We start from the raw sequence: 15,629 nt of genomic DNA, 5'->3' as shown, positions 1-15,629 counted from the left end.
AGAGGCATTAAAAACACAAATACACTTGAGGCAGTTCAGTGAAACATTAAAAAAAGACCAAACAGATCTAAACAATGAACATCTGTAGAACTACAGGTTTTTCTCACTATAATGATGTTATTTCAACAACATGTTTGAGGTGTGTAGAAAGTAAAACACAACTGGAAACATACACAAGTGAGAACAGCTTTACAAAACTCATCTTTATTTATGCAATTATTATTTATGTAACTATTTGCGATCACATTTTAATCAAACCCAAAGCTCACTACTTCATCATGTCGGCTTTTAAGTAGAAATCCTCAAATCGAAACTGAAACATCCAGACAAAAACAGTAATGGAAAAGCTTTCCTCTGCTGTTTGCATCTCAGCATCAAACACAGAAACACAAAGATCAGTCAGTTTGTAGCTGCACAGACTCACAAACTGCTGTTATAAATCCACACAACAGACACAATCTAGCTGTCGTCGTCGCCGGTGAACTGCAGCAAAGACGAAGACGTGCAGAGCAGCAGCTGTCCGCTCAGTCTGGTCACAAAGGTGATGCAGCGCAGCACCGACCTGCAAACACACAATACGGACACACAATCACACAATATGGACACACAAAGACACAATACAGACACACAATCACACAATACAGACACACAAACTGTCAGTACAGAGTGTGAAGAGAAAGGCTGCCGTCACACTGCAAACAGTCAACACACCAAGCAGAGTTGTTAATCCTTCTGAATTTAAATATTACGACTTTGAAGAACTTTTGACGCATGTTTGAAGAGGATCAGAAAAAGTTTCAGCAGTAAACAGAGTACAGATGTGGTGGAATAATGAAGACACAGTTCTTCTGCTCTGTGTTCCAGCAGCTGCATGTTGACATAATGCTGTCTTAGTGTATACTTTTTAGACACTGTGTTGTTTGTTGGTAAGTGTGTTATAAGTTGGACACTGTGTTGTTTGTTTTAATTGTACGACTGTCTGTTGTCTTTGTGGGGCTGTCTGTTGTCACTGTGAGTCTGTCTGTTGTCACTGTGAGTCTGTCTGTCGTCTTTGTGGGGCTGTCTGTTGTCTTTGTTAGTCCGTCTGTTGTCTTTGTGAGTCTGTCTGTCGTCATTGTGAGTCTGTCTGTCGTCTTTGTGAGTCTGTCTGTTGTCTCTGTGAGTCTGTCTGTTGTCACTGTGAGTCTGTCTGTCGTCTTTGTGGGGCTGTCTGTTGTCTTTGTTAGTCCGTCTGTTGTCTTTGTGAGTCTGTCTGTTGTCATTGTGAGTCTGTCTGTCGTCTTTGTGAGTCTGTCTGTCGTCTCTGTGAGTCTGTCTGTTGTCACTGTGAGTCTGTCTGTTGTCTTTGTGAGTCTGTCTGTTGTCATTGTGAGTCTGTCTGTTGTCATTGTGAGTCTGTCTGTCGTCTTTGTGAGTCTGTCTGTTGTCACTGTGAGTCTGTCTGTTGTCTTTGTGAGTCTGTCTGTCTTTGTGAGTCTGTCTGTCTTTGTGAGTCTGTCTGTTGTCTTTGTGGGGCTGTCTGTTGTCATTGTGGCGCTGTCTGTCGTCTTTGTGAGTCTGTCTGTCGTCTTTGTTAGTCTGTCTGTTGTCTTTGTGAGTCTGTCTGTCGTCTTTGTGGCGCTGTCTGTCGTCACTGTGAGTCTGTCTGTCGTCTTTGTGGCGCTGTCTGTCGTCTTTGTGAGTCTGTCTGTCGTCTTTGTGAGTCTGTCTGTCGTCTTTGTTAGTCTGTCTGTCGTCTTTGTTAGTCTGTCTGTCGTCTTTGTGAGTCTGTCTGTTGTCTTTGTGAGTCTGTCTGTTGTTTTTGTTAGTCTGTCTGTTGTTTTTGTTAGTCTGTCTGTCGTCTTTGTGAGTCTGTCTGTTGTCTTTGTGGCGCTGTCTGTTGTCATTGTGAGTCTGTCTGTTGTCACTGTGAGTCTGTCTGTCGTCTTTGTGAGTCTGTCTGTTGTCTTTGTTAGTCTGTCTGTCGTCTTTGTGAGTCTGTCTGTTGTCTTTGTGGCGCTGTCTGTTGTCATTGTGAGTCTGTCTGTTGTCACTGTGAGTCTGTCTGTCGTCTTTGTGAGTCTGTCTGTCGTCTTTGTGGCGCTGTCTGTCGTCTTTGTGAGTCTGTGTTGTCTTTGTTAGTCTGTCTGTTGTCTTTGTGAGTCTGTCTGTTGTCTTTGTTAGTCTGTCTGTTGTCATTGTGAGTCTGTCTGTTGTCTTTGTGAGTCTGTCTGTTGTCTTTGTGGCGCTGTCTGTCGTCTTTGTGAGTCTGTCTGTTGTCTTTGTGGCGCTGTCTGTCGTCTTTGTGAGTCTGTCTGTTGTCTTTGTTAGTCTGTCTGTTGTCTTTGTGAGTCTGTCTGTTGTCTTTGTGAGTCTGTCTGTTGTCTTTGTTAGTCTGTCTGTTGTCTTTGTGAGTCTGTCTGTTGTCTTTGTGAGTCTGTCTGTTGTCTTTGTGGCGCTGTCTGTTGTCATTGTGAGTCTGTCTGTTGTCTGCAGCAGAGGTCCACCTACTTGAGGATGTGTTTGATGCGGCTGCACCTGAAGTCGTAGCTCAGCGTGTACATCTCGTACAGGGTGGCCTTGATGGCGAGGCAGCACAGGAAGTCCTTTGGGTGCAGCTTGTAGAGCTCAAAGCTCAGCTTGGCGAGTCCAAACCTCTTCGGCTGACGGAAGCTGGGAAAGACCTGAAACATACAGGATAGAAAACCTGGAGCTCTGAAGGCCTCTAACCATCAGTTAGATGATGTCTTGGTACGTTTGTACCTCATGGTGCATGTTAGTAAAGGTTTAAAATCTGACAAAAACTATAGAAAACACATCTTTACTGGATTATAATGAATATCAAGGATTAAAACTTTACAAAAATCACAGAAAAATACAACTTATCTGGACTTTAATGAACAACAAGGCCAACACCCGACAGTGTTATTCCTGATGGAGATTGAAGTGATTCATTTAGAACTAACGTTACGACCCTGAACAGTGTAAGAATGATTCCCAGCACCTTGTTCTGTGTCCACACCTCGCCCTTCTCCAGCACCATCAGCGGCGTGTTGTTGGGCAGCGACTGGAAGAATTCCTCCGAGTCCACCGCCGTCCCGTCCTCCTCCAGGACCAGAGTCAGGAAGTGGCAGGACAGCATGAAGACTCTCGCCGCCTGAGACGCAAAAACCAGGAACCAGAGTGAAGCACCAGGAGGAGAAAGCCATCCAGGTTCTCTCTAAAGAATGTGACTCTTTACTGTTCTGACAAACATCCTCTGCTTCACCTGCTCGAGCAGCTCGTCCAGGGACGCCGCCGCCAGAACTCGGCGCCGCCTCCGGCTGGAGCTGCAGACCTTAAAACATCGAGAGTGAGCCGACGGCAGGATGTGACGAGAGATGGTGGTCTGGACCGACGACACGGATCTGACATGTCAATAAAAACAGGATTTAGAGATTCTCAGAAAATGATATGATTTAGTTTAGATGATGTCTTCGCCCATGTTGGTGCATCTGTGTGTTTTTAAGGGAATCTTAAAACATCCTAATGTGTGTTAGTGTGTCTTGGTAGATCTTAGTCTGATGCTAGAGTGTAAAAAGTTGGTGAAATGTCGACCAAAGACTGTATTTTAGTAGAAATATGGAATATATATACGCTTAGATGAACTTTGTGGACACACTAGACCAGCCTGGATTGAAAACTTGTGTCTGAAATGGCTCAAAATTGTCCAAAATAACTCAAAAATGATCCAAATGAACTTAGAATGGCATTTTGACGTGTCCAAATTACCAAAGTTAGTCTACATTGTCAAAAATGAATAAATATGTGTGCAAATTGATTTACAATTGGTACAAAGCAGCTCAAAATGATCAAAAATCCATCAAAACCAGTCCAAAATGGCTCAAAAATGGTCCAAAGTGACTCAAAAATGACCCAAATGAACTTATAATGGCATTTTAAAATGTCCAAAAGGACTCAAAATTTGTCTAAAATGAATTGAAAGGAGTCAAACATGACAAGAAATTTGTGCAAGATAACTCATAAATTACCCACAATGACTCAAAAATGATCCAAATTAACTCTCAATGGTATTTTGACATTTCCAAATGACCAAAATGATTCTAAATTGTCCAATGTGTGGAAATTGATTCACAATTTGTACAAAGCAGCTCAGAAATGGTCCAAAATGGCTCAGAAATGGTCCAAGATGACAGGTAAACACGCCCAAATTCACTCATTGATGCATTCTGACATCTTTTTTTTTTAAATAACCGTGTCTTGCCAAACTTTCCACACATCAGATTGTACTTCTAAGCTGAGAAGCTGGTCGACTCACCTCATCAGAGTCTCGGGCAGCAGCGTTTTGGCGTATTTCACCCCAGACTGGATGGACAGAGGAGCCATGTTGCTGCTGAGACTGAAGCAGCCGCTGAGAGAAAAAAGTCCAGATGAAGTTTGTTAGCAGCGAGGCCTCTGATTGGTCAGAAATCAGTGGGGAGCCAGCGATTGGACGAAGCTGAGTCCAATCACCCACACAGGAAAAACGTTAATCTGAAAAATAACAGAATTAAACACAAGAAGCAGGAAGAAAACGGATTAAAATGGAAAAAGAAGGAGCTTTTGTTTTTTTCAGAAATCACCTCCAGGAAACATGGAGTTCAGTTTTATTATGTTCAGATTGTATATATATTCATTCATTTGCTGTGAGGTTGACTTTTGTTGTTCATACGGAGAATAAAACGAGCAGTGACGTCACTCTGAAGTGTCTCAACCTGGATCCGGTCTGTAAATCTGTAATCCAGACTTTTAAGAGGCTTAAATCCTGCTGGTATTCTTTTGTTTCAAAATAAATAAGCCTGGAGATTAGGGAGGGCATTTTAATTAGGTGAGCAATAAATAATCAGGCCATTATTTGTAAGGAATGAGCTCAAGTTCACCGCAGAAACTCGGTCCGTTTGTTTCTATTTTTGCTCCGCAGCCTCCAAAAACCAACTCGGTTGTTTTTCACTCACATGATTTTATTGTTTCCAGCAAGATGGTACAGAAAAAATATGGATTATTGATGTATTATGAATTCTAAAAAGTAGAAAAGTGAGTGCATTAAACAAAGAGGGGGGAAGATATCAAACAAATATCAGAATAACCGCTAATTATTTGTGAAAACAGTCAAATAAACACTATGGAGTCACAGGAGTGCCACATCAAAGTATAAATAAATAAATGAATGTGGAAATATTAAGAGAAATAAATAAAAAAATAAAAAAAGGAAAATTTAGCTTTGCTTTTACCTTTTCTGTTTTTCCTTTCATTTATTTATTCATTTCTCTTTATATTTCCACATTCATTTATTTATTTATTTACCTATTTCTCTTTATATTTCCACATTTATTTATTTACTTGTTTATTTACTTATTTCTCTTTATATTTCCACATTTATTTATTTACTTATTTATTTATTTGTTTATCTTTATATTTCCACATTTATTTATTTATATTTTGATGTGGCACTCCTGTGACTCCATAAAACTCAAGATAGACAGACTTTCTGAAAATAAAAACACACTATTTTAACTTCATTCGGCCTATAAATTCTCCTGCTGTTTTCAGAATCATCTCATGACTTCTACAAGCTCAAACAAACTGAGTTAAAGTAACTTTCTTTTCATTTTTTCCAAGGTTGAAGAGTTTCTTACGGCAGCTGAAGCCATTTTTTGAACTGTTTTTGATCGTTCTGAAAACAAACAACCATAACTTCATTTAACAAAGATACACAGCAACGGATTAGAAAATAAAATAACAGAAAAAATTCCAAATTGACTTAAAAATAGTTAAAAATCAAAATGGCAAAAAAAAAAAAAAAACGGTTTAACAATTCTCCAAAATGATTGAAAAATTGTCAAAAATGACTCAGAATTAAATCAAAATTTGTCCAAAATTGTGTCACAAATGACTGAAAACTTGTCAAAAACACTATAAACTGAATCAAAATGCCAAAAAACACCTAAAATTGCTTAGTAATTCTTCAAAATGACTGAAAATTGATCAAAGATAATTCAAAACTGAATCAAAATGGCAAAAAAATACCCAAAATTTGACCAAAATTGTTTAGCAATTCTCCAAATTTACTGAAAATTGATTTTAAAAATTAATTTAAAACAGAATCAACATGGTAAAACATATCTGAACTTTGTCAAAATTGGTTTAAGAATCATCCAAAATGTCAGAATAATTGTGAAAAAAGACTAAAAACTGAATCAAAATGGCAAAAAAAAAATACACCAAATTTGTCCAAATTAGTTCAAGAATTCTCCAAAAATGACCTAAAATTTGTCAAATAAATGACTCAAATCTGAATCAGCATGGCAAAAAATACCTAAAATTTGTCTGAAATTGTTTAATAATTCTCCAGGATGACTGAAAAATGTCCAAAAAAGATTTGCTGTGTTGGATTTTATTTTTATTCATTATTGTAGTAAGACACTCAATTTTACTAAAATTATGTCAAGACTGGGGCTACAATTATTCTGTAATCGTTCCAGAATATTAATCATCTGGTTTTCAGCTGACATTTGCGAACATTTTCTGACATTTTATAAATCAAACAACCACAGGAGGAATCTGTCTGGTTTTAAAGAAAAAAATCCAAAAATCTCTGATTGCAGCTTTTTAAATATAAATACATTTTATGAATTAAAGCGACTAATTCATTAATCGAGAAAGTAAATAAATAAAAATGGGCGTAAATAAATAAACCATGGTGATAACTGATGTGTGCACTAGCCTTAAAAACAAGCCCACATTCCCTCCATTTTTCTCCTCGACCTGCTGGGCGGAACTATTGAGGCTCGCTGCGGTTCCCTTCGGACCTTTAAAGCGGACGGACCAAACAAAAAGTGTCCCGCCTGAAGTTCGTCCCCATCATAGTGGCTCTGGAGGGAAGAAGTCCGAGTTTAAGATGAAGTTTCGGGGGAAGATCGTGGACGTCGCCTGCCTGAACCACTTCAGCCGTGAGTCCGTCCTTTTCCCCGCAGACCGACGCTGCTCGGCCGGCCAGCCTCCTGCCGAAGATCCGACACCAGCGAAGGAAAACAACACCTGACAGCCCATAATAAGCAGCCTGAATAGCCTTTAACTACTGTGACATGTTGGTCTTATTTCAGTCTTTAATTCGGCTTCCAACATGTCCTGAAATATTGGGTAACTTTAACACAATTACAGCAAGTTAGCGCTAAATTATAATATTTAAATATCTAAAAATTAAAACGGAGTTTGGTGCAGAAATAAACTTCAAAATGTGGGCTTGTTTTTAAGATCGGTGAACACATCTCGGGCTGTTTGATGATTAATTATCACTGTAGTTTGTTTATTTTAGCCCATTTTTTATTTAGTTAGTTGAGAACATATCCAGTGTGGGGCTGCAGCTATTTTCTTTATTAATTAATTAGTTGTTTTGGTTATTGACACTGACTTTGTTCTTTTTCTTGATCCTCTCCAGGAGTCATTACCACCATCTCAAAGCTGACGAAGATGTGCGTCCTGCGGCTAACTCCAGACAACCTGTTCTTCGTTTTGTCTGAGAAAGTGGCCAACGGAGGAGTCAGCATGTGGTGTGAGCTGTCACAGGTGAGTCAGGATCAGTGATCGTCCCCGAAGAGAACTTAGCCTGTGTTGCAGCTGCAGACAGCACGATAACAAAAAAAGGTAGAAACTCTGCAAGTTACGACAACTTGTATTAAATCTGAGGAGAGAGTACCGATTGATTTTCAAAATAGCTGACAATCAGTGGAATAGTTGACAGATTATTGATTAATAAATCAATCATTGAAATTTAACCCTCCTGTTGTCCTCATTTACGGGCACAAAAAATATTGTTTCCTTGTCTGGAAAAAATCCAAAAATTCAGCAAAAAAATCCCCCAAAGTTCTGAAAATTTGTAAAACCTTCAGGAAGAAAATTCCAATAATTTCTTAAAAGTTTTATTTTAAAAAATCCCCTAAATATGGCAAGAAAATTCTTATAAGTATTTTTTTTTTAAATGAGAAAATCTTACAAAAAAAATCCTAAAAATATCTAAAGTGATTACATGTATATATCAGTAAAACTTCTAATATTTTCTTTAAGAACATTCACAAAAAAATCGAACTTCGCTGGATTTTGGTCGATTTTTTTTTTTTGTGTGTGAATGTTCTGAAGAAATATTTTTAAAATTTCTTTTTTTCCACCAAAAAATATTCAAAGTTTTCCCAAAAGCTTTGGACATGGAAGGTACCATGTTGAAAATGTGAACATCAGAAGTTTCACTGTGAAAATATATATTTTTTCCCATTTTCAAACTTCAAAACGGGTCAGTTTCGACCCGCAGGACGACCGGAGGGTTAACCAAACCTTAATCTTGTTGGAGCTGAGTCGAGCCGTACAGTGTAAGATGGTGCTACTAATTTCTCATAACTTTAATTCATTATAAACAATTGAGTTGTAAAAAATATTCACCACCTGCACTGTTGCCATAAACGAGTAACTGAGCTCTTGAGACCAAAACAGTGTTTAGCTCCAGGCTGGAAACAGGTTTATTTCTGCTGTAAAGTTGGACATTTTAATATGGAGCTCTATGGGGATCGACTCGTCTTCAGAGACAGCCTCTAGTGGACATTTGAGGACCTGCAGTTTTTGTATTTGTATTTTGTATTTGTGTTGTGTTGGATCCTGTCAGCGTTTCTTTGCTCCCCGCAGGCCAACTTCTTCGATGAGTACCAGATGGAGGGCGTGTCCCCCGAGGACAATGAGATTTGTCTGGAAGTGACTCCAGAGAACCTGTCCAGAGCCCTGAAGACGGTCCAGACCGCCAAGTCGGTCAAAGTCAAACTGACCAAGAAGCACTGCCCCTGCCTCACCATCGCCGCCGAGCTGGTGAGACCGTCTCTGCATCCACCACTCATCATTAGTAAAAGATTTGATTCTTTATGTCTCAGCTTTCCACTGCAGGAACTCGGACCAGTTTACAGGAACGAACCTTTCTGTGTTTGGTGAAGCAGAGCTGAATGTTGGACTTAGATTTGTGTGGTGGACAAGCTGCAGATGAATGACGTTGTTTCTCTGTAACTCCTGTTCTTGCTGCTTTAAGTATCGTCTAACCGGCAGATGTCTTCCCTCCGTCCCTCCAGCCCACTCTGTCCAGCGTCAGTCGAGTCGTCACTCATGACGTCCCCGTCGACGTCATCCCCCGGAGACTCTGGCATGAATTCAAAGAACCGAACGTTCCGGACTTTGATGTAAGTGACATCTCTGTGAGCATCTTGACCTCTTTCAGCGTTCAGATCAGGACAGATCCTCTTCCACAGCCGGTGAAGTGATGCTTGTTGGGTTTTTCCAGCGCAGTGCCGAAGCTTTCTCTTTCTGTCTGTGCAGGTCAGCATCTACCTGCCGCCTCTGAAGACCATGAAGAACGTCGTGGACAGAATGAAGAACCTCTCCAACTTCCTGGTAAAGTCACAGGTCTCCAAACTTCACCCACGTTAAGAGGTCGCTCATTCAAAACTTTAACAAAGTCTTCTGAACCCAGGGTTGAAAAGAGTTTTTTTTTTTTAAATCCCACAAATTACACCATTTTCAACTTTTTTTTTCTGTCATGTGCCATTTCACTCAGAAAATGATTCAAGTCTAAGCTTCAAATTGTTATATTTCATCAAAACCGCTTTATTCTACCCGTCTTATTTAAAAAAAATAAATAAATAAATGAAGAATTCTGCTCTCCTTTGGCACAACTTTGAACCAACCAGGGACTCATCTGTGACCAACAGACACCAAATTCAGGGATTTTTCAGCTGAACTGTCATAAAATCTTTATCTACAGAGAGAAAAATGAGCCACAGTGGAGGAAAAAAATGTGACGAGAGAAAATGGAAAAAAACAGGAGCTGCTTGAAGTTCAGCGGATTAATATTCAAAAATCATAAGTCAGTCTTCCTGGAAGCTGCCTCGTGTTTCTAGGTGTGTGAGTGAATGAGAAGCTTCACTCTGTTGGATTTAAATGAGCCTTTGTGTGCGTTTCAGGTGATTGAAGCCAACCTGAACGGAGAGATGAACCTGAAGATCGAGACGGATCTGGTTTCTGTGACCACTCACTTCAAAGACCTGGGAAACCCTCCGTGGGGTAAAAACACGTCGCCTGGTGTTTAGCCACCCTAACAGAACAGATGTTAGACTGAATTCAGGGTAGAAGTTTAAGTTTCTCTGACGTCGCCATGAGGTGGACGTTGTGAGTGAAAGTACCAGCATCAACATTTAGCTCCTTCTTTTTTAAGGTTTTATTTAGGGCTGGACCCAAATATCCCGAATATTCGTTCACGACGGCGGTATCCGGATATTAATTTTGGTATCCGAATATTCGACCTCCGCTTTTCGGGAATTCTTCAGTTTAACTGAAGACATAACGAAGGCAAAATTTGGACCTGGGAGACCAGAAGAACGGACCGTCTGGGCCACAGCCCCCCCCCCCCCATCAGCCGTAACGGGGCGGAACGAATATTCGGACCAGAAACCACTATTCGGGCCAGCCGTAGTTCCTGTTGTGCCCAGTAGATCAGAATGGCATACGATAAAATGTTCCATGTAGGATAACTAGTCAGTATGTAACAAATGAAACGTCCCTCAGTGTCAGCTTGCTGTAAATACATCACTTCTAAGTTGAACAGCACAGTTTTTGCTCTGGTGTCAAATTAAAAACATACACTATCGTTCAAAAGTTTGGGGTCGTTCAGACAATTTCATGTTTTCCGTGAAAATTCACACTTTTATTCATGTGCTAACATAAGTGCAAAAGGGTTTTCTAACCAGACTGTTTGCTTTCAGCGATCAGTTGTTTCATGGTTTGTATTTTGAACCTTGTATTTTCATTGTAGTCTCAGTAAAGTGTGATTAAACACTGTTCTGACCCTCCAGGTGATGACTCCTCTCAGGACGGTGGTCCGTCTCAGAGCAGAGACCCGGACAGCATGGCGGAGGCCAGGGTGGACGTCAGGAGGCTGCAGCAGTTCCTCATGGGACAGCAGGTCAACCCCAGCAAGGCCATGTGCAGTAAGTCAGACACAGCTCATTTCTGACCTTCACTGAAATTTCATCCAAATCTGTTCATCTGTCTTTGAGTAATGTTGCAGACAGACAGACGGACAAACGTATCCTGAGTGTCGCATAACTCCACCACGTTCCTTAGTGAAGTAAAAAGCCTATTAAAATTAGATTACTGAGACTCATTAGTAAGGAATGTCGTCCAGGAACTGCTATTAGGTTTGTTGCTTCCAGCTGTTTAGGAGTCCTTCCTCTGAGACAGCAGCAGCGTCTATGCAAGCATCTCCAACATCAGCAGCGTCTATGCAAGCATCTCCAACATCAGCAGCGTCTATGCAAGCATCTCCAACATCAGCAGCGTCTATGCAAGCATCTCCAACATCAGCAGCGTCTATGCAAGCATCTCCAACATCAGCAGCGTCTATGCAAGCATCTCCAACATCAGCAGCGTCTATGCAAGCATCTCCAACATCAGCAGCGTCTATGCAAGCATCTCCAACATCAGCAGCGTCTATACAAGCATCTCCAACATCAGCAGCGTCTATGCAAGCATCTCCAACATCAGCAGCGTCTATACAAGCATCTCCAACGGCAGCAGCGTCTATACAAGCATCTCCAACATCAGCAGCGTCTATGCAAGCATCTCCAACATCAGCAGCGTCTATACAAGCATCTCCAACATCAGCAGCGTCTATACAAGCATCTCCAACATCAGCAGCGTCTATACAAGCATCTCCAACAGCAGCAGCGTCTATACAAGCATTTCCAACATCAGCAGCGTCTATGCAAGCATCTCCAACATCAGCAGCGTCTATGCAAGCATCTCCAACATCAGCAGCGTCTATACAAGCATCTCCAACATCAGCAGCGTCTATACAAGCATCTCCAACATCAGCAGCGTCTATACAAGCATCTCCAACATCAGCAGCGTCTATACAAGCATCTCCAACATCAGCAGCGTCTATGCAAGCATCTCCAACGGCAGCAGCGTCTATGCAAGCATCTCCAACGGCAGCAGCGTCTATGCAAGCATCTCCAACGGCAGCAGCGTCTATGCAAGCATCTCCAACGGCAGCAGCGTCTATGCAAGCATCTCCAACGGCAGCAGCGTCTATGCAAGCATCTCCAACGGCAGCAGCGTCTATGCAAGCATCTCCAACGGCAGCAGCGTCTATGCAAGCATCTCCAACATCAGCAGCGTCTATGCAAGCATCTCCAACGGCAGCAGCGTCTATGCAAGCATCTCCAACGGCAGCAGCGTCTATGCAAGCATCTCCAACGGCAGCAGCGTCTATGCAAGCATCTCCAACATCAGCAGCATCTATGCAAGCATCTCCAACGGCAGCAGCGTCTATGCAAGCATCTCCAACGGCAGCAGCGTCTATGCAAGCATCTCCAACGGCAGCAGCGTCTATGCAAGCATCTCCAACGGCAGCAGCGTCTATGCAAGCATCTCCAACGGCAGCAGCGTCTATGCAAGCATCTCCAACATCAGCAGCGTCTATGCAAGCATCTCCAACATCAGCAGCGTCTATGCAAGCATCTCCAACATCAGCAGCGTCTATGCAAGCATCTCCAACAGCAGCAGCGTCTATACAAGCATCTCCAACATCAGCAGCGTCTATACAACCATCTCCAACATCAGCAGCGTCTATGCAAGCATCTCCAACATCAGCAGCGTCTATGCAAGCATCTCCAACATCAGCAGCGTCTATACAAGCATCTCCAACATCAGCAGCGTCTATGCAAGCATCTCCAACATCAGCAGCGTCTATGCAAGCATCTCCAACGGCAGCAGCGTCTATGCAAGCATCTCCAACGGCAGCAGCGTCTATGCAAGCATCTCCAACGGCAGCAGCGTCTATGCAAGCATCTCCAACGGCAGCAGCGTCTATGCAAGCATCTCCAACGGCAGCAGCGTCTATACAAGCATCTCCAACGGCAGCAGCGTCTATACAAGCATCTCCAACATCAGCAGCGTCTATACAAGCATCTCCAACAGCAGCAGCGTCTATACAAGCATCTCCAACATCAGCAGCGTCTATGCAAGCATCTCCAACGGCAGCAGCGTCTATGCAAGCATCTCCAACGGCAGCAGCGTCTATGCAAGCATCTCCAACATCAGCAGCGTCTATACAAGCATCTCCAACAGCAGCAGCGTCTATACAAGCATCTCCAACATCAGCAGCGTCTATACAAGCATCTCCAACGGCAGCAGCGTCTATGCAAGCATCTCCAACGGCAGCAGCGTCTATACAAGCATCTCCAACGGCAGAAGTAGCTTCATTAGTAGTTAGAATACCTAGATACTTTAAAGTAGTAGTTAGATTACTAAGTCTTTAGTTTATTATGTATTATATGTCACTAGATGTGCTGTTGAGTCTCGAATGAATGAAAACGTGGTACCTAGACTGTGGTTGAAAATCCTTCACTGGACCACTCGTTGCTTTTTAATAAACCGAGAAAAGATAAGAAAACTCTGACAGATTTGGGATGAAAGTGTCCTGACGCCTTATTTGCTGCGAGCCTTTGCATCCAGCGTGTGAACATCCAGATTTCACTCAATCCGTGAGGAAAAGCAGAAATAGCTTAGCATAAGTAGACGGCAGTTGAAGTTTTCACGGTGACGCTGATTTGGCTGTTTGTTTGATGTCTCTCTAGACTGCATTTTCCTTGACGCCACCCTCTTGTCTCCTCAGATATCGTCCATCAGAGGATCCTCCACCTGATTCTGCTGCATGAGGACGTGTCGCTGCAGTATTTCATCCCCGCAGTGGCGTAGACGCTCTGCAGACCGCTCAGGTTTGCTGAGGGTTTGAGGTAAAGAAAAAGGGGATGTGAACTGGTTTGGAGTAAACCCCACATGCCAAAGGAATCCTCCGAAACTCAGCGTGTCTGGGAAGTCTGTCCTGCATTTCAGTGACGATGCAAAGTTCGTTTGATTCGTCACCACAGGAAGACTTTACCCTCTGACCTCTGCTCGGAGCAAAGTCACGCTGATAAATCCACATTTATCAGAGCAGGAGGGGCATTTGGACAGTTGAGACAGAAGTTGCACATTTATTGTTTGTGAGTTTCAGATTGTTGCTTTTTTTTTTGCTTTAAAAATGTTTCAAATAATTAAAAAATATTAATCCTTATGTTTAATTTCTTTTTTCTAAATCCCAATCACACATGCATAAACATTTTCCCTCCGACCCCTTGTGGTTTTCATTAATTTTGGTTTCACTGTCCCATTCCTGGGCTGCACAGTGACGTAGTGGTTAGCACTTTGGCCTTGCAGCAAGAAGATCCCTGGTTCAAATCCCGGCCTGGGATCTTTCTGCATGGAGTTTGCATGTTCTCCCTGTGCATGCGTGGGTTTTCTCCGGGTACTCCGGCTTCCTCCCACAGTCCAAAAACATGCTGAGGGTAATTGGTTACTCTAAATTGTCCGTAGGTGTGAATGTGAGTGTGATTGTGTGTCTGTATATGTAGCCCTGTGACAGACTGGTGACCTGTCCAGGGTGTCCCCTGCCTTCACCCGAGTCAGCTGGGATAGACTCCAGCACCCCCCATGACCCTTGTGAGGAGAAAGCGGTGTATAGAGAATGGATGGATGATTTTGACAGAACTTTAGGCCCATAAAGAGCATGAACAGCTCTGGATGTCTCACTGCATCACTGCTGTTCTCCTGTGGAGTGTTGGTGTCTCTGCAGAGCTCCAGTTCTCTGATCACACCTGAGAGTTTGATCCTAATAAGTGACTGAAAACATGTTTGTCAAGTAATAGCAATTTCAGCCAACCCCTTTAGTCTGCTGCTCGACTACTACTGATGGCTGAGTTGGATTTTGTCTTGACACATGCAGATAAAGATGAGGAGTAAAAGTTGATCCAGTCGGTCCCAATGACCATTTGTTCCATGTATTGTTGTTCAATGAATTGCAGATAAATTGAAACAAAATAACAAAGCTGTAAACTAAAGAGTCTTTAAGAAGGCCTTGTTCCTTCACGCAGCCACATGGTCAAAAAACTTTTTCTGTCCTCAGCCACACCCAGATGCCATGGCAGCTGGTCTTTAAGCCTTCTCCTTGGGCTCCACTTACGGCTTCCTCAGCCAGGTGGCGTTAGACTGCATGGTCTCCTCCCATTCACATCCACATCCACATGAGAAAGAATGTGTTAAAATCAACATAAATCTCAATTTGCCCCCTACAAATGGCATCATTCTTCTTTCAGTGTTGGAACAACAACTGCAGCACCATCGCATCTCTGATCAGTCTGTCCACAGCTCTGTTAGTAAATGTGTCTTCAGCTGAGCAGCATCAGAACATCTGTTGAAGAAAGGAAGCCCACAGCTAGGAGGAGTTAGCTGGAGTCATGTGATTTACAGGAAACGGTAGAGGAGCAGTCATATTAGAACCCATAGATATATAAAAAAAACACTAGATGCAATGACGTATATATAGAGCTGTTGTCCGCCGAGCAGTGAGCGGTCTAGCTCTATATATACGTCATTGACGAGATGTCTCAAGACGGAGTCGGCGGCGTCGTGACGGCCATCTTAGTGTAAGGGGATGGGTTTAGGACCCTGGGGAGCCTTTAAAGGTGTGGCGGAAGCAGTGC

General features: G+C 42.3%; 2 protein-coding genes across 3 annotated transcripts; one reads left to right on the top strand and one right to left on the bottom strand.

Annotated features, from left to right (window-relative positions):
• Positions 1–175: 175 nt before the first annotated feature.
• Positions 176–5,415, bottom strand: cidea (cell death inducing DFFA like effector a). Of its 2 annotated transcripts, none has more exons than XM_051940760.1 (5): positions 4,298–5,415; positions 3,248–3,386; positions 2,984–3,136; positions 2,518–2,663; positions 176–562 (listed from the first exon to the last, which is right to left on the bottom strand). In XM_051940760.1, the coding sequence occupies exons 1-5, from the start codon at positions 4,363–4,365 to the stop codon at positions 460–462; spliced, it is 609 nt and encodes a 202-aa protein (XP_051796720.1). In that variant the 5' UTR covers positions 4,366–5,415; the 3' UTR covers positions 176–459. The 2 variants fall into 2 exon arrangements, with proteins under 2 accessions (XP_051796720.1, XP_022062374.1); XM_022206682.2 differs by having other exon boundaries at positions 2,491–2,663; positions 4,298–5,410.
• A 1,391-nt stretch (positions 5,416–6,806) lies between these two features.
• hus1 (HUS1 checkpoint clamp component) lies at positions 6,807–14,164 on the top strand. Its single transcript, XM_051940659.1, has 8 exons — positions 6,807–6,968; positions 7,457–7,584; positions 8,692–8,868; positions 9,123–9,230; positions 9,367–9,441; positions 10,011–10,110; positions 10,899–11,033; positions 13,724–14,164. Exons 1-8 carry the CDS (start codon positions 6,917–6,919, stop codon positions 13,804–13,806), a joined length of 858 nt encoding a protein of 285 aa, XP_051796619.1. The 5' UTR covers positions 6,807–6,916; the 3' UTR covers positions 13,807–14,164.
• Positions 14,165–15,629: the final 1,465 nt, after the last annotated feature.

Source organism: Acanthochromis polyacanthus, chromosome 20 (assembly GCF_021347895.1).
Source record: "Acanthochromis polyacanthus isolate Apoly-LR-REF ecotype Palm Island chromosome 20, KAUST_Apoly_ChrSc, whole genome shotgun sequence".
In the NCBI taxonomy this organism is placed as follows: domain Eukaryota; kingdom Metazoa; phylum Chordata; class Actinopteri; family Pomacentridae; genus Acanthochromis; species Acanthochromis polyacanthus.
The sequence above is the reverse complement of the archived record's forward strand: the minus strand, read 5'-3'. Positions and strand labels throughout refer to the sequence as shown.

Bases quoted from the DNA above. Each gene is read 5' to 3' on its own strand.
- cidea (XM_022206682.2), bottom strand. From the start codon at position 4,365: ATGGCTCCTCTGTCCATCCAGTCTGGGGTGAAATACGCCAAAACGCTG. The intron at 3,387-4,297 runs GTGAGTCGACCA...TTGACATGTCAG, and splicing joins CTGCCCGAGACTCTGATGAG to ATCCGTGTCGTCGGTCCAGA. The intron at 2,664-2,983 runs GTGCTGGGAATC...TGTATGTTTCAG, and splicing joins AGGTGTGGACACAGAACAAG to GTCTTTCCCAGCTTCCGTCA.
- hus1 (XM_051940659.1), top strand. From the start codon at position 6,917: ATGAAGTTTCGGGGGAAGATCGTGGACGTCGCCTGCCTGAACCACTTC. The intron at 6,969-7,456 runs GTGAGTCCGTCC...GATCCTCTCCAG, and splicing joins CTGCCTGAACCACTTCAGCC to GAGTCATTACCACCATCTCA. The intron at 9,231-9,366 runs GTAAGTGACATC...CTGTCTGTGCAG, and splicing joins CGAACGTTCCGGACTTTGAT to GTCAGCATCTACCTGCCGCC.